At 41.8% G+C, this 23,587-nt stretch overlaps 1 protein-coding gene across 11 annotated transcripts in view; it reads left to right on the forward strand.

Moving 5' to 3' along the window:
• Window positions 1–23,587, forward strand: part of NSMAF (neutral sphingomyelinase activation associated factor) — a 57,155-nt gene that overhangs the window by 27,087 nt on the left and 6,481 nt on the right. For all 11 annotated transcript variants that reach the window (XR_012157206.1, XR_012157205.1, XM_073331085.1 and 8 more), the window contains 14 exons: window positions 2,256–2,432; window positions 3,962–4,041; window positions 6,332–6,422; window positions 6,517–6,580; window positions 6,705–6,756; window positions 7,706–7,826; window positions 8,222–8,353; window positions 10,211–10,253; window positions 10,708–10,871; window positions 14,771–14,879; window positions 15,435–15,493; window positions 19,673–19,740; window positions 21,282–21,349; window positions 21,604–21,727. Coding sequence is in view for 9 of the 11 variants with exons in the window: in XM_073331085.1 (XP_073187186.1) it covers window positions 2,256–2,432; window positions 3,962–4,041; window positions 6,332–6,422; window positions 6,517–6,580; window positions 6,705–6,756; window positions 7,706–7,826; window positions 8,222–8,353; window positions 10,211–10,253; window positions 10,708–10,871; window positions 14,771–14,879; window positions 15,435–15,493; window positions 19,673–19,740; window positions 21,282–21,349; window positions 21,604–21,727 (1,352 nt within the window). In the remaining 2 variants the exon portion in view is untranslated. The remainder of the gene's footprint in view (window positions 1–2,255; window positions 2,433–3,961; window positions 4,042–6,331; window positions 6,423–6,516; window positions 6,581–6,704; window positions 6,757–7,705; window positions 7,827–8,221; window positions 8,354–10,210; window positions 10,254–10,707; window positions 10,872–14,770; window positions 14,880–15,434; window positions 15,494–19,672; window positions 19,741–21,281; window positions 21,350–21,603; window positions 21,728–23,587) is intronic.

Genomic DNA, 23,587 nt, shown 5'->3' on the forward strand with positions numbered 1-23,587 from the left:
GCAGGCATGGCACCCTGCAGCTCCCAGTGGCCGCAGTTCACCATTCCCGACCAATTACCCCGAGGATCACCTGTTCTATAAAGGTTACTGGGTAGCTGCAGGGGAAGTAGAATGAGAGGGTATGAAGAATAACCGGTTTCTATATATCTGTGCTGTAGGAGCGCATATAAGCTGCCCTCTTCCCCTCACTACAGGTTATCATGCTTGCACTGTAACTAGCTAAAGATGTTTTTATTTTTGGTGGAGGTTGGCAGGGGGGTTGGTTTCTAGGAGCCACCCACAGACTTGCATCTAATCTTTGATAGTCTTAAGGAACCTGTCGTCCGCTACGCCACCACCCCCAAGTTGCATGTATCAACCTTTGTAACGATGTCTTCTAGTTGCAGAAGATTGTATCTTCCACCTTGATTGTTGCCTTCTTTGTTTTTTTTAAAAAAGAGATGAATGCCAGCCATTCATCAGTAGGATTAAAACTATCGTGTATTTGTTACCAGACTTGGCCAATATTGTTAGGGCTAGTTCACTTTGTGACGACATGTATTTGTGAAATATTAGGATGCACTGTTGAGAGCTCTCTTTTCATCTTACAAACTCAGTGAAGGTGTTAACAGGATTGTCTTAATGAATAACATAATTAATGTTCTGTGAATAATTTAATAAGAGGCTGTCATACAAATCCAAACCCCCTTAGTCTGTGATTAACCCAGTGTGTGTCACAGGGGTGACATAGCAGAATCTACTTAGATAAGCTCAAATATAATCAAAGAAGCAGCCAATGTGACAACAGTACCATATTCTGGAAATGGCCTTTCAGGGTTCCTTCCCCACTCTGAGGTACAGAAGTGAGGACCCGGTTGTAAGACCCCCTAAGCTTATTTTTACCAGCTTAGCTTAAAAACTTTCCCAAGGCACAAATTCCACCTTGTCCTTGAACAGTATGCTGCCACCACCAAGTGATTTAGACAAAGAATCAGGGAAAGGACCACTTGGAGTTCCTGTTTCCCCAAAATATCCCCCCAAGCCTTTACACCCCCTTTCGTGGGGAGTCCTGAGAATAATATCTGAACCAGTTGGTTACAAAGTGAACACAGACCCAAATCCCTGGATCTTTGGACACTGAAAAAAAAATCAATCAGTTCTTAAAGAATTTTATTTAAAAAAAAAAAGGGGGGGGGGTAAAATCCCCTCTGTAAAATCAGGTTGGAAGATAACTTTACAGGGTAACAAAAGATGCACAGAACACAGGGGGAACACCCGCTAGCCTTAGTTTCAAAGTTGCAACAAAATAGGGATAAACCTCCCTCCAGCAAAGGGAAAAGTCACAAGTTGAGAAAACAAAGATAAACTAATACGTCTTGCCTGGCTGAACTTACAATTTCTGTAATACGAAGGACTGGTTCAGAATGGTTTGGAGGAAATGGTTTGATGTCCGGTCCCTCTTAGTCCCAGGAGCGAAAGAACACAGAAACAAAGAACCCAAAACAAAGCCTCTTCCCACCCCACCTCACCCCCCCCCCCCCCCGATTTGAAAGTATCTTTTGTCCCCATTGGTTCCTTTGGTCAGGTGCCAACTGGGTTATTTGAGCTTCTTAACCCCTTACAAGTAAGGAGGAAGGCTAGGCTACCCTTATGGTTATGACATGGCCTGTCAGCTCAGACCATCTTTTCCTTTAAGAGTATGGCTTGCATAGCCATACTTCCATTAGAACTGTATTATTTGGTTTTGGAGCTAATGGAGGGGTGGATCTCTGACAGATGCTCGACTCGGTATTCCACAGACAGACAGACAGATCCTCCTGTAATAATTTCCTTTTTTCTGTGTGGTGTTGGTATTGCACCTTCATCAAATCTGTTAAACAGGACCTCATTCACAGAAAGGTGAGACCACGTTTCACTAATAGATGTTAAGCAGGCACCATTAGTTACTCCATAGCAAAACAAATTCCTTTCATGTAGTCTCATCCCTTAGTAAGCCATGGTCCAGAATCTTAAGAGTCTTCTCACTGCTAAGAAGAAAATTCTTCAAATACTATAGACGTCATATTTCTCTTTATTTTCACAAATGTTTAGTCTTTTTCCCCTGTCCATTCAATTGGACTCCTTAATGATTTTTATGCATTTTAAAGCTATAGATAGATATGTTTTAATTAGATTGTTTAAACTACTACACATTTGGAGTGTATAATGTAGTGAAATAATTCAAGGTGCTGTAGAATAGAGAGAAGCTAATTTTATTTATTTATTTTTTATTAAAGAAAATCATATTACAGAGCAGACGGCTGAGAGTTACATGTTGCAATGGCAGCGAGGTCATATTTCAAACTACCAATACCTTCTTCATCTCAACAATCTGGCTGATCGGAGCTGCAATGATCTCTCCCAGTATCCTGTATTTCCTTGGATCATAGCAGATTATTCTAGTTCAGAATTAGGTAAACAACATATATAGGAGGAAAAAACATAGTCTGCACATGATGTACAAATCTGAAACTGCTGCTTTTACACTGCATAAATATCATGCCACATCAACCTGAGGTTGGAGGGTGAGGAACAGGATGTTAATCAATGTGCTAATCCCAGCTCTATTATGTCAAACAAGTGACCGTGTCTGATTTCTCCATCTGTAAAATGGGGATAATACTTGATGATGAGGTGTGAAGCTTAACTAAATGTTTGTAAAACCTTTTGAGATGCTTGCTGAAAGAGCCACATTGTCGTCTTCCACAAGATTTTTTTTAAGAATGAGTCAACAATATCTGGTGGTCAATAATCTCAACAGCTTTTTGCATTTTTTTTATAAGTCTACATGGACCAACCATATGATAGTCTGGCATGGAACAGACTGATAAAGTACAGAAGAAATGTATGTTGCTAGACTGGGCCATCACCACTTTCTGAGAAACGCTTCCTAAAAAAGGAAAGTTCAAGGCAAGGTACTAACTGTCAAGGTTAGTGCCTAAACTGGCTTCCTGAGCAAGGTTCTAACTGTAACCTGTTTGTGTTGCTGGTAGCTTGCCCTCCTCAGAGTTGTGAATGCCTTTTCCATTAATGGGTCCAGCGTGTCTTCGCTTATGCCTCTCAGCTTCCACTCAGACACTTCCTATTCAAACAATGTTGTCATGACACAATGTAGGTGTCAAGTTATTTAAAGGATGGTAGGGGGGAGATACGCCATTTATCTGTGCCTCAAGGCCACTGGGGACAATATTAACAGATGGGAGATGTTTGCCCAATCGTAGTGCTGTGGAACATATAATGTTAGCAAAATCCTACTCCAGAGCTAGCTGTTATGTGCAACTTTTAGATAAGTAGCTGAAAAACTAATGTTGCGAACAGGGTATACAGTCACTTAGGGCAAGTCTACACTACAAAATTAAGTCAACCTAAGTTATGTCTGCATGTAGCCACCACAGTAATTTAATAGCTTTTTCATGTCCACACTACACACCTTGTGTTGGTGGTGCATGTCCTCATCAGGAGCACTTGCACCAATTTAATTGTGAGTGTAGGAAATTGTGGGACTGCTTCTGAAAGGCTGCAACAATTGATGTAAGCAACACACTGACACTATGTCGCCCTAACTACATCGAACTAAGCACTACGCCTCTCATGGAGGTGGAGTTAAGTCAGTGTGATGGGTGAGTTACATCGGTGGGAGCTACTTTTTAGTGTAAGCTGCCTTACGTTGACCTAGCTCTGTAGTTTCAGAGTAGCAACCGTTTTAGTCTGTATCTGCAAAAAGAAAAGAAGTACTTGTGGCACTTTAGAGACTAATACATTTGTTAGTCTCTAAGGTGCCACAAGTACTCCTTTTCTTTTAACTCTGTAGCGTAGGCCATGCCTTAGTGTGAGAGCTTCTTGTGCCTGTAGGAAGAGGAGGAAAATGTTTTAAAATATTGGTTTACAAGTGATTCCTATCCGTGGGAGCAATCCATACAGATTAATTTCTTTTCTCTTTTAGATTTGACAAAGCCTGAAACGTTCCGGGACCTTAGTAAACCAGTTGGTGCCCTGAATAGGGAAAGGCTGGAAAGACTACTGGTATGTGGAGTTCAGTTTTTTTTTGTTCTATAATTTGTGACCTACAAATCTTATTACTAAGAGGACTCAGTTTTCCATCTAGCATCTCTTGTGAGGATGAAATTTGCACAATACAAAAATAAAATAAACATGCTTGTATGACTTGTATTCAGATATTTCTAGGATTATTCACTGTATTTCTTATGTTCTGCAATTCTTAAAGCTGTTATTGAAACGCAGACTACAAACGTTATCAGAAGCAAACTCTACCTGTATTAAGTTAGTATGGTGTGGCATTCGATATATACATAATTAATAGTGCAAACTTAAATATCTAAAAAAGAAAAGGAGTACTTGTGGTACCTTAGAGACTAACAAATTTATTTGAGCATAAGCTTTCGTGAGCTACAGCTCACTTCATCGGATGCATTCAGTGGAAAATACGGTGGGGAGATGAACACATCCGATGAAGTGAGCTGTAGATCACGAAAACTTTTGCTCAAATAAATTTTAGTCTCTAAGGTGCCACAAGTACTCCTTTTCTTTTTCTGAATACAGACTAACACGGCTGCTACTCTGAAACCTGTCATTAAATATCTAAGAAGCACTGCAAGTAAAATATGGAACACAAACTCTTTAAATCTCATTACAAATATGAGGCTTTATGCCTCTTTAAAATGAAGTCCAGTAGGTAGTTAACTGTTGTGATTGCTTTTCCATGGATACTACAACGATTAGCTATATAAAACCCTATGATAGATGGATAGATTACAATACATAATGTAAAATAAGTGTGTGTGGATCAGTCAAATTATTTTTTAAAAACAGAAGAATCTGTTTTAACAAACACTATGGTTACAAATTAAGGTAGAACATAGGCACATGCTTCTAAAGCCATGTCTAATTTTTAGGTTGGAAAAACTTGTGTCGCCAGACGGGGTGCTTTTTCACCCCCCTGAATGCCATGAGTTTTGCTGGCATAAGTGCTTGGTGCACAGCACTATGTCTCCCACCGACATAGCTACTGCTGCTTGTTTAGGTAGTTTTATTATGTCAACAGGAGAACTGTCTCCTGTCAGCATAGAATGGCCACATGAGCTATCTTACAGCGGCACAGCTGTATTGATACATCTGTGCCACCATAAGCTTGCTAGTGTAGACATGGCCTAAGTCTCTAAGAAAAAGGGTTTAATGGGGAGAGGAAAGGGGGGGAATATTTAAAAAAGAAAAAAAAATTGCGCACACATGGCAAAAGACCAGGGTAAAAAGTGAATGCAGTTATAGACAATGCCACATTAGAAATTCTTTCCCATTCCACATCAGGAAGGAATTTTTTTCATGAGCAATCTAACATATAAATGCAGTGTTTGAAAGATCCCCGTCTCTTCACTAGCGTTAGACTTCATGATTGTAAGACTTAGACATAAAGCTGCAAAAACACTTTAGAGAATCCTAGTATATTCTTTATAGAACCTGTCTTATTGGCAAATTGGCAGCATTAAGTTATCATAAAGGAAAAATCATATGAAGAATATAAATATTATTCAATAATTATCCCCATGCTGCTGAGCTACCTTAAGAAGCACTGGGACAGGAAATTCTTGCCAAATCAGTAGCATCTTTACTTGTGAAAAAGAGAAAAGGGTTTTAAAGAAATAAAGATTCTTAATGCAAATTCTGACTTCCACCTGTAAATTTCTTTGATTCTATGCTCTGAATCAGTTGATTGCTTTATTTGTATTGGAATACATTCTAATTTCAAAAGGTATCTTGAAAATATTAGTTTCTGCTAATAGATACCATTGAGTTGGAGTTGTATGTGGAGAGGCAGCATGTCCAAATAAAACAATTAAAATTATTGTAGTTATACATGTTTGGAAACTTACATAGATTCTTAGTCTGTGATTGTTATGGATGATTTAAAAAAGTATAACCTTTAACTTGTCCTAAGATGTGAAGAAGAGCTACAACACTGAATTTACAGAAATGCTTTAAACTTACAAAAATGCAAACTGCCAATGTACCTTGGTGTTTTTCCACTTTTAGCCTGCTCCGCTCTTTTCAGCGTAATAGGAATGCATTTCAGATCTTGTGTATAGAAAGATATATACACACACACATGGGAATACAGGAATTCTTTCCTGAGATTAAGTATCTGTAACGACACAATTTAAAAGCTTTGTATTTTGTTTTTATCTGAATGAGAAGAAGTGTTCAATCCTATCTTAAGTTTTCTGATAAACGTGTGTGTTTAATACAGAAAAAAATACTATGATTTTAAACAGTTTGTCTTGTTTTCAATATGTTGCAGACACGTTATCGGGAAATGCCAGAGCCTAAGTTTATGTATGGCAGCCACTACTCATCTCCAGGTTATGTTCTGTTCTATCTTGTTAGAGTTGGTAAGATTGCTTTCATTGCAAGTCTGTTGAATACCTGGTGGGTTTGAAAATAGCAGCATTTGGACAGATCTGACTTCCATTCTTATTTCCCCAGCACCAGAGTACATGCTTTGTTTACAAAATGGAAAGTTTGATCATGCTGACAGAACGTTCAATAGGTTTGTTTAAATTGAATTTAACAGATTTATTTTTCACTATATAATGGTTTCCTTTAAATTGTATACTTATACGGGGTGTAAAGTACTTTTCTGACTGATATACCATTGACTTTATTATGTCTAGTATTGCAGAAACCTGGAAAAACTGTCTGGATGGTGCAACAGACTTCAAAGAGGTAAGTAGCCAGAAGCTACTTGAGGTCACATTACCTGAGTGCTCTGTCCTCCTTTTTTCCAGTTCAAAATTTTTAAATTTCTGTTGTTTGCTTCTTATGGAGGTGAAAACTGCCTTGCTATGCCTGGTTTGAGCTTGGCACTGAACATAGGTTTAAATTCCTTCTCTTAATGTTCACATGGCTTCTGGTGGGCTGCTTTCCTTTTTTTTCCCCCCTATTTTGATCGGATCATTGGTTGGAGATTTTAAGTGAAGATCATGAGATTATTCTACCAAGTTCTTTTCCTCACTAAATGTAATTGGGACTTGGCTTTTATAGTGCAGCCCATTTTGAGGGTTTAGAATTATAGTGCATCTTTTTTTGATAGCTTCTGTTTTTAAGCATCATAGAAATATTGCATTTGAGGAGTCTTAAAAGCCTTCTCATTGTTCTTAATGTCTTTTGAAAAACTAAAGGAAATCTGTCAGGTAGATATTTGGAGCTGGTAAATCATGCTTCAGTGACATCAGAGAAGCTTGAATTGAGAAAGGAGGCTTTTCTTAACATTCCAGTCCAGTTTTCCACTACAGAATTAGGAGTGGTTAATTATATCTGATCTTAAACAACTGGCTTACCTGAAATGCTTTAGAACCTTGGCCTGATATGTTTGAGTCAGAGTTCTATTTGCTATTTTCAGAGCTTTAAAATTGAATCTATGCAAGACTTAGCTCTTTATCTACCTTTAAGATGCTTTGGGGGCTTTCCAAAATGTTGACAAGTTTGTAATACTGTAATGTTACAAAAAGAAAAGGAGTACTTGTGGCACCTTAGAGACTAACCAATTTAATACTCCATGTGTTTTTAGCAGTATTGTTTCAGCATATGTATTGATTTATTTAATTTAAAATTATAAAAAATAAAGGAAATCCTGAAATGTTTTTCTTCCCTCCCTCTTCCATCCTCGCACTAGCTGATTCCAGAATTCTATGAAAACGATTCCAGTTTTCTAGTGAATAGTCTGAAGCTGGACCTAGGGAAAAGGCAGGGTGGAAAGATGGTTGAACATGTAGAACTTCCTCCTTGGGCATTAGGTAATGGCACTGTGAATGCTTTTACTAAACTCAATACTGCACACAGTTTACCTTCATTGTTTTCAGACTCTTGGAATCCTTTGTCTTCCCCTTCCCTCCCTCAATTTTATTTTTATCTTCTGTTCTGTTTGCTGTTACAAAAACTTAAATAACAATAAGTGCAGCTATTGGAGAGGAATAATCTAAAGTGGCTATTAATAAATGAAGATCATATTCTTATATGAATGTATAAATCAAATACTTTTTTTCAAAATGTTACTAAATAGCTGAAGTAGTGTTATTTTAATAAATCTAGAAGGTTTCTCATTGGAATGTCTGTGCGGGTGAGAGAGAGGAGAGTTCAGCCACATTTAACCGTGGTAGATTTCTGCACTGATTAAACTTTCTCTTGTTAGATCCTGATGACTTTCTTCAGAAGTGCCAAAATGCCTTAGAAAGCCAGTATGTGTCAGAACATCTCCATGAATGGATTGACTTAGTATTTGGCTACAAGCAGAAGGGAAGTGAAGCCATTGCAGCCCACAATGGTAAATTGTAAAATTCTCTAAAGAATCACTTTTTTGACATTCTAGCTAAACTCGGATGGAAAACATAACTAGCAAGGTTTCCATGCTGCCCTGCGTTCTTTTGAACCTGCATCATGCCTGTGCTTGATCCTTCAGTAATTGAGAAAATTGCCAATCCTTTTCCACTGAAAATAGTGACTCCTCTTCTAAAACTTATTCCCTTTCTTGTAATGCCTGTCTTCCCGGAATACAGTATATAAATGAGAAATGTTTGATTATGTATTGTGGGTAGCTGTTGCACTTAAAATGACAGTCAAGGGAGACCGACAATATTTTTGTCATTTCTCAAGTCAATGATAATGGCAATTTGGTGCTGAAATAGTCTCTTGTGTAGGTTAAAATGGGGCTGGCACACAAACCATTTGTGTATTTCACATTTCTGCCCAAAAGTTGCAGCATGAAACTTCAGGTTCATGTGGGTAACATTGGTTTCCAAGAAGAAAGTGAGAGGGAAGGGAAAGGATAAATAGGTCGCTGGGCTTCTCTCTGTGTGCCACTCTAGCGACAATAAGTCTTTGACTCACTTACGATGGTTCCTCTTTTTTTAAAAAATTTTTTGTGATCTTTATTTTGAGTCTTATTGCTCTGTCTTTGCTGTAATTAGCCCAGAATATTAAGACATTGTAAATACTGAAAGAAAAGTAATACATTCTTTTTTGAGTGACTGAAAACTGTTTTGCAGCATCAAAAGCAGTTCTTTCATGATGAAGTTCTCTGAATTAAACTATTGAAAGTCTGCTACATCAGAAATCTGGTGTCTCATTTAGTTGGGTTTTTAATACATTTACTAACTTCTCAGTGAGGAAACACATAACATTTTGCCAAACCAAGTGGATTTCAGAAAGAGCGGGGGAGTGGATAAAACACCTTTATCTGTTCTAAGCATCTTCCCCACCACACACATTCTTGAGTTTCCTTTATAACCACCTCTAAGCCAAACAGCCATGTAGTCAGTTCTCTCCAGTCTTGTTACATAGCTTCAATTTAGATGTAGCTGAATGTAAGGCACATGTAGCTTAGTTGTACTAAGCTAAGTTTTATGTCTCTGAATTACATTCAATGTTTATCTTCCTGGGGAGCAAGAGATTGAGATCTGAAATCTATCCTAGACCTATTAGTAATTGAGTCCTTCAGAGATCTAATGAGGAAGCAATAATTGTGGGTGGGTGTGTGTGTGTGTTAATACTGAACTAACCCTAAATCACCAAGCCTCTCAGCTTATCACTTAATCACAGTTTACAAAATTCTCACTTTCTTACAGATATGGGATTAGTCCACTGTGATGATGGGCTCTTATAATGATGTAATAAGATCACTGTTGTGTATCCAGTTACTGAGAGTCTTTGAAATCACAAAAAGAAAAGGAGTACTTGTGGCACCTTAGAGACTAACCAATTTATTAGAGCATAAGCTTTCGTGAGCTACAGCTCACTTCCTCCGAAGTGAGCTGTAGCTCACGAAAGCTTATGCTCTAATAAATTGGTTAGTCTCTAAGGTGCCACAAGTACTCCTTTTCTTTTTGCAAATACAGACTAACACGGCTGTTACTCTGAAATTTGAAATCACAGAAAACATCCTAGTGAAATGCACAGTCAGGAAAAGTTGTGTCTGAGACTGTTTTTTCCTCTTTGGCCTAGCTCATACCTTTTCTGTTTGGCTTGAAACAAACTATAACTTGCAATAGGTGTGAGGTGGGTGGAATTGTCTAGATGTGTAGCACAGTTAAATATTTGTGGTTTACAGCTCATGTGTGAGTTGAAAAAAATAAGGCATGTTTATCTACATTGTGCAAATGACTCTCTTTCCCGCTTCTTTCAGTGTTTCATCCATTAACTTATGAAGGTGGAGTGGATTTGAACAGGTAATTAATGCTTATAAGCAATGTTTGGTAGAGGCACGTATTAAATTTCTCTTTATCCCATAGAGTTCCCTGTTAACTATCTAAGTGCTCCCAACAATTGAGGTAGCCATTCTGTTTTGGACTCCAGAAGACACTGACCACCAATCTTACCATTGTAACAAAGGTTGTATTGAAGGACTAAGTTCTCAAATGTCTGTGCAGTCTGAGATTTCAGTTACACTGATACAAATTGCTATATTTGCAGAGTAGCATGCATGCAATTATTGCTTTTGTACACACAATCATGGTTATGTGCTTGCATTGCAATTCTCCGACAACAACTATGTAACAGGTCAGTTGTGTATGCCTTTACTGTGACTGTATTTTACAGCAATAACTGCACACATGTGCCTACATTTTCAGAAACAATCTTTCTGTCTTAAAATATTTCACTGAACACTTCGCTTTTCTTAAGTATTATGGACCCCAATGAGAAAGTAGCTCTGTTGACGCAAATCTTGGAGTTTGGACAGACACCGAAACAGTTGTTTACAACTCCTCATCCCCGGAGGATAATACCGAAGTTCAAAAGTTTGTCTCGAACATCGAATCACAATGTTTCCATAGCTGAATCTCCAGGTAAACGTGTAAAAGAATGGTAGTTATTTTTTGTATTGTTACCTGAAAACATAACTGACTTGACCTTATTTCTGGGAGGGTTGTATCTTTTTTGTTTCAGAGGTTCATATGTTATATAACTTGCTTGGCTGCTTTCCCTGTAAGTCATGGAGAAATAACTACCCGAACCAAAGGCTCTGACAGAAAACAGACTTTTGCCTGGCAACTCTTTTTTTATTCTGTTTTAAACAATCAGAAACGGAAGCATTGTCTTGTTGAGCTCTGATTATTCAGTTTGCCTCTTAAAATTGTTTCAAGGGTTTAAATGAACATCAGACTTTACTTCTATCATCGATATACAGGCCTATAAATATACAAGTCAATAACTCCTGCAGTTAATATGCAAATTACAGCACTCAGTTTTTCTATTCTATGTGGTGGTGACTTTACCAAAAAAAAAAAGTGAATTCTGTGACCTGTGAAGTACCAGATCGACAACAGTGGCAATCAAATTAGTATGTCCACAGCATAGGTACGGGATGCCCACTGGCAGTGCAAGCTCCACACAGTGTCCCACTAATGTACTTTTAATCCTGTCCTGGAAGGATCACCTCTAGGGTGAGAGGGTAATTCAGTTCCTATGTCCACTCAATCATTTAGCCACCGCTGAAATGGCCAACAAGCGTGCCAGTCAAGATGGTGGCTCTTGTGATGTGGACAGGGGGCCACTTAGAATTGGACTAAAATGTGAGACCACATATATGCTTAAATCGGTCTCTGTACCAGATGACTGTAGGGTAGCTAATGTAGTGCTGATTTTTTAAAAAGGCTCCAAAGGGGATCCTGGCAATTACAGGCTGCAAGCCTAACTTCCGTACCAGGCCAGCTGGCTGAAACTCTGATCATTCTGCTTGTTACTAGACATTTAGATAAACGCGATATGTTGGGAAAGAGTCAACGTAGCTTTAGTAAAGGGAAATAGCGCCTCCGCAATCTATTGGAATTCTTTGAGGGGGATCAACAAGCATGTGGGCAAGTCATTACAGTGACCTTGAACTTTCAGAAAGTCTTTGACAAGGTCCCACTCCAAAGGCTCTTAAACAAAGTAAACACTGCTGGGATAAGAGAAAAGATCCTCTCATGAATGACTAACTGCTTAAAAGATAAGAAACAAAGGGTAGGAATTAATTATCAGTTTTAACAATGGAGAGATGTAAATAGTGGGGTCCTCCAAGAATCTGTACCAGGACCAGTGCTGCTCAACGTATTCATAAATGGAGGGGTGAACAGTGAGGTGGCAAAATTTGCTGATGATAAAAAATTAATCCCAATAGTTAAGTGATTGCGAAGCTGACTGCGAAGAGTTTCATGGGGATCTCACAAAACTGGGTGACTGGGCAACAAAATGACTGGCAAAATACGTTGTAATGCACATGGGGGAAAAAATATTCCCAACTGTACATACAAATGATGAAGTCTAAATTATGAAGTCCAAGAGATTGTGAAGTCACTATGGATAGTTTTCTGACAACATCCATTCAATATGCAGCAACAGTCAAAAAAGCTAACAATGCTAAGAACCATTAGGAAAGGGTGGGTTAGATAATAAAACAAAAGATATGATAATGCCACTATATAAACCTATGGTATGCCTGTTTCCTGGGGTTATCTGAACCCAAAAAAATGGTAACTAGTTTGTGTTTTCTAGGCAGTTTCAGGACATAAATCACTAGGGACATAGCTCGTCTGTCTGATAAATGATTGGTGTACACACAAGTGCTTTAAACCAAAAATCCTTGTTTTTGAGTCCAAAGCACACATCTAAAATAACAATAGTCTTGAGCATCCCCAATATAGTTACCCAAATAGATTGAGATTGTGTCAAGTGGTCAGCAGTACATTTCCAGTGGCCAGCTTTTCTCCTAGCCGCGGGGGAGTTGTATGTCAGTCTCTTAGCTCATCAAAATCCTCTCCAAAACTTCTCCAAATTGCACACCCTAACTAATCTCTTTTATAGGTTGCTCAAAACAAAGCACATAACTCATAGTAACCCCTAATGGGCAAGTAGTTTCCATAGCAACAGCCAGAAAAAAAAAATCTTATTAGCAAAGCAACTCCCACACCCAGATCCAAGGTCAGCTATCCACACTCCCTCCCCATCTCATGAGTCTGTCATTTTGTCTCCTTGTCAGCAACAATGAAGCTGTACCGCTGTTTTGTCTGCTCCGGCAAAGGCCAAATTATTCCTGACTGTGTGGTGGTCTCACTTCCAAATAATGATGGCTGAATACACAAAATGGCTGCGGTTATGTTAATTACAGTTTGTCATAACATGCCCACACCTTGAATACCACATGCAGTTCTGGTCATCCCATCTCAAAAAGGCTGTATTAGAATTGGAATGCAAGGTGCGATTCCAAGATGCAGAGAAGGTGTTGGAATTATTAATGTTTATGAAGGGTATTAGCATGACACTAATTTAACCATAAATTCCTTTATTAAATTCAAAGGTCACATGGTATTTATACAATTGCTCTGAACATGCCTATAAAGTCTAACTAATAAGCAATTTGCTACACCTACAGTAACAAAACATTTATAGGCATTTGCTCCAGATACTTACAAACGGGCTAAATGCATCCATATTGGTTGGTTCCAAAGTGGTCAGGCAGGTATTAGCAATGAAGCTTTTAAGAGTTTTCTTTCTATACCTTTTAACAAACAAATGATGTCCTTTCCAATTACTGACTTCAGCTAAAGACCAATTGGGACAAATCCCCCTTATTTGCAGTCTTAGGAGGTGGTAAATTTTATCTGGATTTTCTCCCCAAGGTCTTTCCTCCCTATCTCTTCCCCTCCTTGCTGATCAACATTTTTTCTTTTGCATCTGGTTCACATCGGCCCTCATTTTTTAAATAAGACTGGTGCGTGGGTCGTATTGGCTCATCTAAAACTGATTCTGCTTCCCGCAGTTCCCATTGGCCGGGAACAGTGAACCGCGGCCACTGGAAGTTGTGAGTGGCTGTACCTGCGGACGCTCAGGTAAACAAAGCGTCTCGTGGCCCGCCCTGAACAAGCTGCGAACCAAGTTTGGGAACCCCGGCGGCTGAAGCAACTGGCATTGACCACTATCAGAAGAAAGGATACTGGGGCTATATGGACCATTGATCTGGCCCAGTATGGCCATTATGTTCTTATACTCCGTCAGCCAATAACTATGCTTTTGACCATCATCTTAGATTTATACCATTTTCCTCATTCCCCTATTGGGTGATCTTTAACTTTGAAGTAAAGGAGTGACAATACAGGTTGCTGTTTTAAGTAGAATATCTCTTCCAAATGACTCTCCTAGAATTAATTCTAAGATTATGTTGGGTGGTTTGTCAAAATAAGATTCTATTAAAAAAATTCTAGAAATTTAAACATTTCTAAATCGTGTTATGTATTCTCACGGCTTGGCAATTCTTATTGACTTGGTGGTATTCTTGGTAGCAGTTGCCGCATAGTTAGCTCATTTAATTTCTTTAAACCCCCATAACCTTTGAAAAACATAAGCCATAATTTTAAACCTACAGCTTTACAGAATTTGACTCTTAAATACATGAACATAAAAGTGGCAGCCAGTCATAACAGAAGAACATATACTGTCTAAAAACTTCTGATCCATTTAGGAATTAACCAGAAGATTTTTGGCTATTTATGTTCTTGAACTTCTGTCAATAAATATTGTGGGATAGTTAATGACAATCTGTCATAAATTCTCTCCTCTCTATAATAGAACTGAAATGATAGAGGTGCCTTTTTGTATCATTAAATGTATTCGTATTTGTTATAACTTCAACTAATTTATTATCTGAAGTCTTATCTTTTTTTAATTTTCAATTTATGACTTCTCATTTTATGGTGGTATTTTATTTTAGTTTCTCCAAGTGAAGAATCTTTTGAAGATTTGACAGAAGAAAGTATAACGCTTGCATGGAACAACATTGCCAAACTAAAGTTAGATGAACAACATAAAATTCATAAAGAGTAAGTCTTTGTAGTGTCCTTGTCTGTGGTATAATTATTTCAAAATCTATTAATCTCCTGTAGTCATCTTGATAGTTATTGGATCACATGTTTATCTGGATGCATTATGTGAAGGAAAGCTTCAAGAAGGTGCATTCCTTCATGAGATTATCTGGTTGTTTGGCAGTGAAAAATGAGTTGTATACTAGGAATGGGCCTGATATCTTAACAGTCATCTTATTATTGGCTGACCCAGTAGAGGCTAAATGACTTAAGTGGGTATGGGCCAATTTAGGCTTTCACCACCTTAGGCACGTCCTTTTTGGTTAGGGTTGAAGCATGCTGGCAGAACAATGTGGGGGGAACTGGTACTGCTCCTTTTAGTTCTTTGGCAAGGTCTATTTTGTCTGTAGAATTGTGATGCGCTCTACAACAATCGTCTTAATTTGTTTGTGTCTAAATTAACCCTTGTGAAGATCAAATACTGAATTGCAGCTGTAAAAAAGTCACTGTATAGTATGATTGTTGAATGAAATACCCTTTGAATTCACTTCCAAATTTATTTGCCTTGAATAGGGAAATTACTGGAATAGCAGTCTCTTGCAATGGGTCTTCAGTTTTCACTACATCGCAAGGTGGGTATTCTCGTACAAGTGTCTCCTTGCAAGACACTGTGATGCAAACATTGCATCACTGTGTTATAATGTCTTGGCTTAATGAAGTTTCATGAACCATCAAAAATTCATACCACTCAAAGTATACCTTTGGATGGGATTTGCAAAAGTGCTTAGCATTGGCCTCGCTCTGCTGTTCTTGAATTCATGCAAGTAACTTCACTAAAAACAGAGTTAGGCCAATACAGTGATTTTGAAAATCCCATCCTTAGTTTGTTTCTTTGACTTTTTCAATAAAGTAATCCACTTTTTGACCTCTAGACAGGCTTTAATGACCTGTCGAATGCAAAAATCTGTTTCAGCCTGTACTCTGGAGCCACCATCAGCGTTTCCATTATGTGTCTGTTTCTCTCAAAAAAACATGTGAATAGATACAGGATTAAAAAACTTCAACAATAGTCTAATGTGGTGTGAAGGCTTCTTATCTGAATGAGTTTGGGATAGTCAGGTTATCCAGCTCATGCCAAATAAACGTTGTTAAAACTGTGCGCCACATTACAATGTATATTCTGCCATATATTTAACATACTTAAAACTGCTATAAAACCAATTTTAGGTCACTTTTTATATACATAGTTGTCATGCTGTTGAAGTTGCATCTTGAAAATTTGCAGGTGCCAAGTAACTGAGAAAAACTGATGATGCTGGTAACTTCTATTTTCTAATGTTACAAAGTTCTTTAGTTAATTAGCTGTTTAGTTAGTTTAATTAGTCAGTGAGCCCGGGCCAGGGCATGCCCAGGGGTTTAAGTCTTGCGGCTCTTGTAGGTGTTCTATGCCAAGTAGTGACCCGCACACAGACTGTTTGTGCTGCTTGGGAGAAACCCATATCAGTGAAAGGTGCAAGATTTGCAAGTGATTTAAGCCTTGGACCAAAAGAGAAAGGGATATTAGGCTCCGGGCCATCCTGAGAGAGTTGGTGCTGACCCTGACCCCGGCACGCCGCTCTGAACTGGTACCTGGCACTGCAGCATCGGTACGTGGTGACCCTCTGGTGCCATCGACCAGTCGGCACCATTCCCCATCCACGAGGCACGCCAAGAGGGCCAGGAAGACTTCCTCTTTGCAGCGGCACCGAGGGAAGTCTGAGACAAAGGCTAGGCCCATGTCGGGCAGTCCTTGATCCCCACCGGGCCCCAGGCCTCTGAGTCACTTTGAGAGTGACTTCTCTTCAGAACAGGCCTCTCTGGATGTCAGGATGCCGTCCACGCCTGAAGCCCTCCAGGTGGCCCGGGACGTTATGTCCATGCTGGTGCCTGGAGTGCCGCCGATGTCAGCTCCGTGCTTCAGAGGCAAGCCACCACTGGGATCTTTGCAGTCGCCTCCAGCCTGGTACCGGTCTTGGTCGAGGGAACGTTCCCAACGCTGATCACCGCCCACCAATCGCTCGGGGCAGAGTCCAGGTGGATCACCCTCAATGCAGACCAAACTGTCTGGCTGGATTCCGTCCGGATGGGACTCGCGGCACCGCTCGTCCTCAAGGAGCAAATGTCGGCGGGACCACAGCGGGCGTCGCCATCAGTCCTGGTCTTGGAGAGGGTACCGCAGTCAATCACAGCATGGTCGTTGACACTGTACTTGCTCGGACTCCCGCTCCAAGTCTCCGCCAAGACATCACAGCCCCAGGAATTGATAGCCGGCGTTTCGCTATCGCAGGTCCGCCCGTCGAGGCCGTTTGCGAAGCAGCTGTTACCGCCGGTACCAGTCCTCCATGTTGAGATCACGGTCTCGTGGCCATCATAGATCCCGGCACCGCTGCTCCTCCCGGTCTAGAGACAGCAGCAGATCTTATGCCAGTCTGGTCTCCATTGATAGCCGTTCTTCGATGGGGCAGGCCAGCCAACCTGAACAGCCGGCCCTGCCACTGCCACAGCAGGTGCAGTGGCTCTGAGTATCGTGACCAGCCCAATGGTAGCAGTGAGCATCGTGGCTTCCGGCGCAGCCCCCAGTGGGAGCTTGCTCGGTGGCCGGAGTTTCGGAGGCACCGTCGGCCTCCTTCTCCAGACCCCCGAGAAAGGAGGCGGTGGGACATGTGTCCGCGGCACCATGCCTGGAGACCGACCATGTGGTGGACCCTCCGGTGCTGGCCAACACCCAAAGCACCGCACTGGCCTCTTCGCCCTGCCCAGAGGAGGCGATTGCGGCCCTGCCCCCCTCCATCCTGCAGGAGGACTTCAGGGCCCACCAAGAACTCTTAAAGAGGGTGGCAGCAAGCCTCCACTTCCAGGCAGAGGAGATGGAGGAGCCCTCAGACTCCCTGTTTAACGTGTTTTCCCCATCGGCACCGGGTAGGGTGGCCTTGCCTCTCCATGAAGGGGTGGCTAAGATTTCAAATGCCCTGTGGCAAACACCGGCCTCATTGGCCCTCATCTCTAAAAAGGTGGAACGCAAGTACTTCGTACCTGCTATGGGGCATGAATACTTGTATACCCACCTGGCGCCCAACTCCCTGGTGGTCGAGTCGGTCAACCACAGGGAACAGCAGGGTCAGCCAGCCCCGACCCCAAACAACAAAGACTCTCGGAGACTGGACTCTTTTGGAAGGAAAGTTTATTAATCTTCGAGCTTCCACTTATGAGTGGCAAACCATCAGGCTCTCCTGGGCCAGTACGAATTCAATCTGTGGGGCTCCCTGCCCAAGTTTGAGGACTCCCTCCAGGAGCGTGATAGGAAGGAGTTCAAGGCGCCAGTGGAAGAAGGGGCAGCGGCTGCTAAGGCATCCCTGCAGGCAGCCTCGGATGCTGCGGACATGGCCGCATGATCAGTAGCCTCCACGGTGTCCATGGGACAGGCTCCTGCTCTCTGGGCTGTCCAACAAGGCACAGTCTTCCAGGCAGGATCTCTCGTTTGACAGGAAAGGTCCATTTGCGGAGGAAACAGATACAAGGCTGCATGCATGAAAGACTCCCGCACAACCCTCCACACTCTGGGCCTCTATGTCCCAGCTCCAGTAAAACCTAATTTCAAGCTGCAGCAGACTCCCACCCAGGTCGCCCTCGCGAAGTACGAGGCCGCCCATTAAAAGGAGCGGGACTATAAGAGACGCCCTCAGAGGCAGTCTTGGCCCCTAGGTCCTCCAAGGGCAAGCAGGCGGGGAAAAGGCGTTTTTGATGGGACGCTCGGGGGCACTCCACCAACCCTCATCAGGAATCCACCCCCAATAAAGCTCCCCTTCTCCAACTGGTTGGGTGCTTTCCTCCCAGAATGGTCGCGGCTAACCTTGGACCAATGGGTCCTCAACACCATCTCCCAGAGTTACACCCTCCAGTTTACTTCCTCCCTGCCCAACCACCCCCCCGCCTCCATCCCCCTTGGGGGACCCCTCGCACGAAGCTCTAGCAGGAGGTGGGGTGGCTCCTAGGTCTAGGAGCGATAGAGGCGGTGCCCGAGGAGTTTGTGGGCAAGGGTTATTACTCCCATTATTTCCTTATCCTGAAGGCCAAAGGGGGGCTCAGGCCCATCCTGGGCCTCCGAGATCTGAACCAGTACATGGTGAAGCTCAAGTTCTGCATGGTCTCCCTGACCTCCATCATCCCTTCCCTGGATCCCAGGGATTGGTATGCTTCCCTCGATCTACAGGATATGTATTTCCACATCTACATATTCCAGGGGCACAGGTGCTTCCTCTGTTTCATGGTGGGACAGAACCGTTACCAATTCACGGTCCTCCTGTTTGGTCTGTTCACTGCCCCCAGGGTGTTTACAAAATGCATGTAGATGGTAGTAGCCTACCTCAGATGGCGGGGGGTGGGGGTCCAGATATTTCCCTATCTGGATGATATCAGTGATGAACAACAAATCAGAATGTTTAAAGATTACACCTTCAGCATACCTCCGTTATCTTGGGTTACCTTTGAATATAAAACACTAGGACTGCCTTTCCCTTCAACTCCCTGTTCTCCTTCCTCATTCACTTCTTCAGAGTTAAGAAAGAAAAATGTTCGGTAGTTTCTGTATTTAACAGTATCTTACAATGTGCCTCTTATAGTGACATTTTAGAAGTGATGTATGCATCCCTTGCCTGTTGTTAGAATTAAATATTTCAATATTCACACAGGAGCAAAAATTATTAGTTTAGGTGAGAGTATTGCAGTACAGTCCTGTTCTGTCTTCATAATTACCTTCCTAATGTTTGCATTAGATTCAACCTTGAAGATGTTTTCTAAAGAATCAAAAACACTCCAAAGAAGTATATCCTTTTCAAACATGGTGAGTAGTTGTCATCATTAAGGGAAGTCTTCCTGAAAGCTACCCACAGAAAGATGTCCCTTGTCAGCAGTATAGCAATGAAATGCCAGATTTGCCTTTGTTTCCTTCTCTCTCCAGCCTTCTGCATTTTCTCTTGCATGAGTAATTTACCGATGTGGGGTGAGGTTCAGTACTGTGCCTCCAAAGAAGCATAGCACAGCTCGCACCCTCCTAGGTTTGGGCTGCTTTGAGGCCCAGAGTAAACCTGGTGATGTAATTGAGACCATCCAAGGGTCTGCCTATATTACATAAATTCATCACTGATTGTCTAAGGCCAGCTATGCTGCCCCGAATCTCTGCAGCACTACATGCTCTCTCATGCCCCTGACATGTCCCCTGGACCAGGGCTTGCAAGGGGATCCTTGGAAGAATATCTTTTGTCTATCTTCCTCAGTTCTGTGCCAGGAGAGTTATCCTCCAGAGGGAGCTGAGTCTTTTAGAGCCTCTTTACACAGCTCCTGTCATTTTAGTTAACATAAAGGGTCTGGAGCAAGGGTGAGAATCTCACCTGTGGCATTGACTAGGCTGCTGCTAATTCTGGCTGTGACTGCTGTTTTCTTTTCTTTAGTACTTTTTTCCTAATCCTTGGCCAAGGAGCCAGTTTCTCTCATTAATGGGCCTTGTCTACACTGACATTTCTCTTAGTCTCCTACAAGTGCGGTGCAGCTACATTGCAGAAATGGTGAAACCCCTAGTAGAGACTTGTAGCTGCCTTTCTGCCACTGTTACACCTAACCCTGCTTTGGGCAGGTGTAGCACGCAAGGCAACAAAAACACCAGCAACAGAACTACACAAATTCTCCCGCTGTTGCTGGTAGTGCTGCTGGTTGTATAACTGCAGCAAATTTCAATAGACAAGCTAGTGTAGACAAAGGCCTTAGCACTAACAGCACTGTCTTTCCTTAAATTGATAGATATTCTTTGCTTGTTCAGAGCTAACAGGGCTGCCTTTTTACTTATGCACTGCAGAGAGAAATACCCTTTCACAATCAGAAAAATATAATCTTCCATGCACCCCTTTTCATGAAAATATCGTTCTCTGACTAGTAGTTATCATGAGATGGTTCTTGGCAGTGTAAATATAGAACAAAAGCTTCCTTTTACTTCGGTGGTTTTAGGTGTGTTCAGTATTTGCTATGTCTCAAGTGGATAGGTAGCTGCAAAATTGAAAAGCTTGTTCATGCGAATAGGATGAAGCAACGCACTGTATTCTTGAAGCATGAACTAAGATTTACTGTATCCTCTATAACATACTGGAGGGAGTTGGAACTCTTATGCAAAGCTGGTAACTCTCTTATGTTGACCATAGTGAATCCACCATCCTTTAAGGCAGTAAGAGTTCATCTCGGTCACCATCTTTTTTTTTTTTTTTTTTTTTTGAGAACATGAAATGTATAGGATGTAGATACTGTTTGGTTTTTTCCCAAATACGTGCTAATGCACTTTAATTGACTTCTATGCTATCTGGCACTAAATTGAACACTGCTCTGTTTTCCTTATAGGCCTTGTCATCTTGTTTAATCTTACCGGGAGATACCACTGTCATAAGTTCTTCGTGGGACAATCATATGTGTGTATTTATTTTGTGGATTATATTTAATCATACCGTTTTTGGGTAACTGTGCTTTATGAAACTTCTTTTGAGAACATGGAAGTAAGTCGCTGTCGGGAAGCATTTACTCTTTTTCTATATTTTTTTTTTTTGGCCAATTTCTATCTGTTATTTAGAAATTATAGAAGCTAAATTATTTTAACTTATTTAAAACCTATAAAAGTTTGCTCTCTAAAGCTGTACTTTCATAACTAATACTTTTTTCCTGATAGCTATTTTTATTCAGTCGCATTTGGAAGACGGCAAGACACCTTAATGGGACATGATGATGCCGTCAGCAAGATCTGCTGGCATGATAATCGCTTGTATTCTGCATCTTGGGACTCCACTGTAAAGGTTTGTATGTCAGCCACTTTACTATTTATACTCATGGTTTTCATTAAGGTGATAGTGGAATACTCCAGAGTTCGTGATAGTAGCTTTCCTGTTGCTAACAAAGATTGCTGTAATTGTGTCTTTATGTCCTTTATAATTAAGGCTGCAAGTTTGTCACGGAAATCATGGATTCTGTGACTTTCCGTGACTTCTGCAGCGGCTGGCCCTGGGGCTGTCCAAGCTGCTCGGGTGGCCCCTGGGCCAGCTGCACCGGCCACTGCTAGGGAAGTCTTGGGTCACTGTCTCCTCCCCCCAGCAGCAGCAGGAGTTTGGGAGGGGTGCTGGGGGTTGGGGTACAGGAGGGGGTGAGGGCTTATCTCACTCTGGGAAGTGCTTACCTTGGGGGGGCTCCCCGGAAGTGGCAACATCCCTCTGCTCCTAGAGGGTGGCACAGCCAGGGTGCTCTGTGTGCTGCCTCCACCTGCAGGCACCGCCTCCTCAGCTCCCATTGGCCGCGGTTCCCGGCCAAAGGGAGCGGAGGAGGCAGCGTGCAGAGCTGCATGGCCGCACCTCTGCCTAGGAGCTGAGGGATGTCGCCGCTTCCAGAAAGGCACGGAGCCACCAACCCTCCCCCCCTGAACCCTCCCCCCCCCACCAACCGGGATCCCAGGCCGCCCTCCCTCCCACGGCACCTCTGGGCCGCCCCTTTCCCCAAGAGTTAGTTAGGGGTCTATAGTACAAGTCACGGAGAGGTCACGGGCCGTGAATTTTTGTTTACTGCCCGTGACTTTTATTAAAAATACCCATGATTAAAACGTAGCCTTATTTGTAATAGCCCAGTGGTTTTCAACCTTTTTTCATTTGTGGACCGCTAAAAAATTTCAAATGGAGGTGTCTTTGGAAATCTTAGACATATTCCACAGGTTGAAAATCACTATTCTATGTTAATGACAACTTTTGCGGACCCCTTAGACATAGTCTACAAACCCCCAGGGGTCCCACAGGTTGAAAACCACTGTAAAAACCACTGTACCTTAAATCCACTCAAAGGTAATGCAGTACTTAAGTGGAATATCTTGCAATGATGCTAGTGCTCTATGATCTGCATTGACTATCTATTGGGCTTTGAGTAGAGATTAATGTGTTGGCTTTGCCTTATGACCATTAAATGGGATAAGATCTGCCTAATTAAAATATCACCTCTCCCTGTCTAATACTGTCATAGTTAGAATCGGAGACCTCCCCCCAAACATTTGTTTTAAGAGGGGGAGCATTTGGAATTTTGAAACTTGTCACTGCCCTTAAGGGCATTCTGCAAAGTCTGTCTGTCTGTTTGGTGGATTGTTTTATCATGTTTTCTTGCTCAGTGGGTAGAGGATGCTTCTGTTTGGTTCAGTGGAATATGCTGCTGCTGCTGCTACTGACTGTTTTTAATTGTTATAGACTAAGTTCTTTGTGATTTGTGAAGAGAGCTTAGAGCAGGCAGGTTTAATGTTTAAACCAAAACAAGTTTTGCGGATGATACTAAACTGGGAGGAGTGGTAGATACGCTGGAGGGGAGGGATAGGATACAGAAAGACCTAGACAAATTGGAGGATTGGGCCAAAAGAAATGTGATGAGGTTCAATAAGGATAAGTGCAGGGTCCTGCACTTAGGACGGAAGAACCCAATGCACAGCTACAGACTAGGGACCGAATGGCTAGGCAGCAGTTCTGCGGAAAAGGACCTAGGGGTGACAGTGGACGAGAAGCTGGATATGAGTCAGCAGTGTGCCCTTGTTGCCAAGAAGGCCAATGGCATTTTGGGATGTATAAGTAGGGGCATAGCGAGCAGATCGAGGGACGTGATCGTTCCCCTCTATTCGACATTGGTGAGGCCTC

Source organism: Lepidochelys kempii, chromosome 2, assembly GCF_965140265.1.
Source record: "Lepidochelys kempii isolate rLepKem1 chromosome 2, rLepKem1.hap2, whole genome shotgun sequence".
Taxonomy (NCBI): Eukaryota; Metazoa; Chordata; order Testudines; family Cheloniidae; genus Lepidochelys; species Lepidochelys kempii.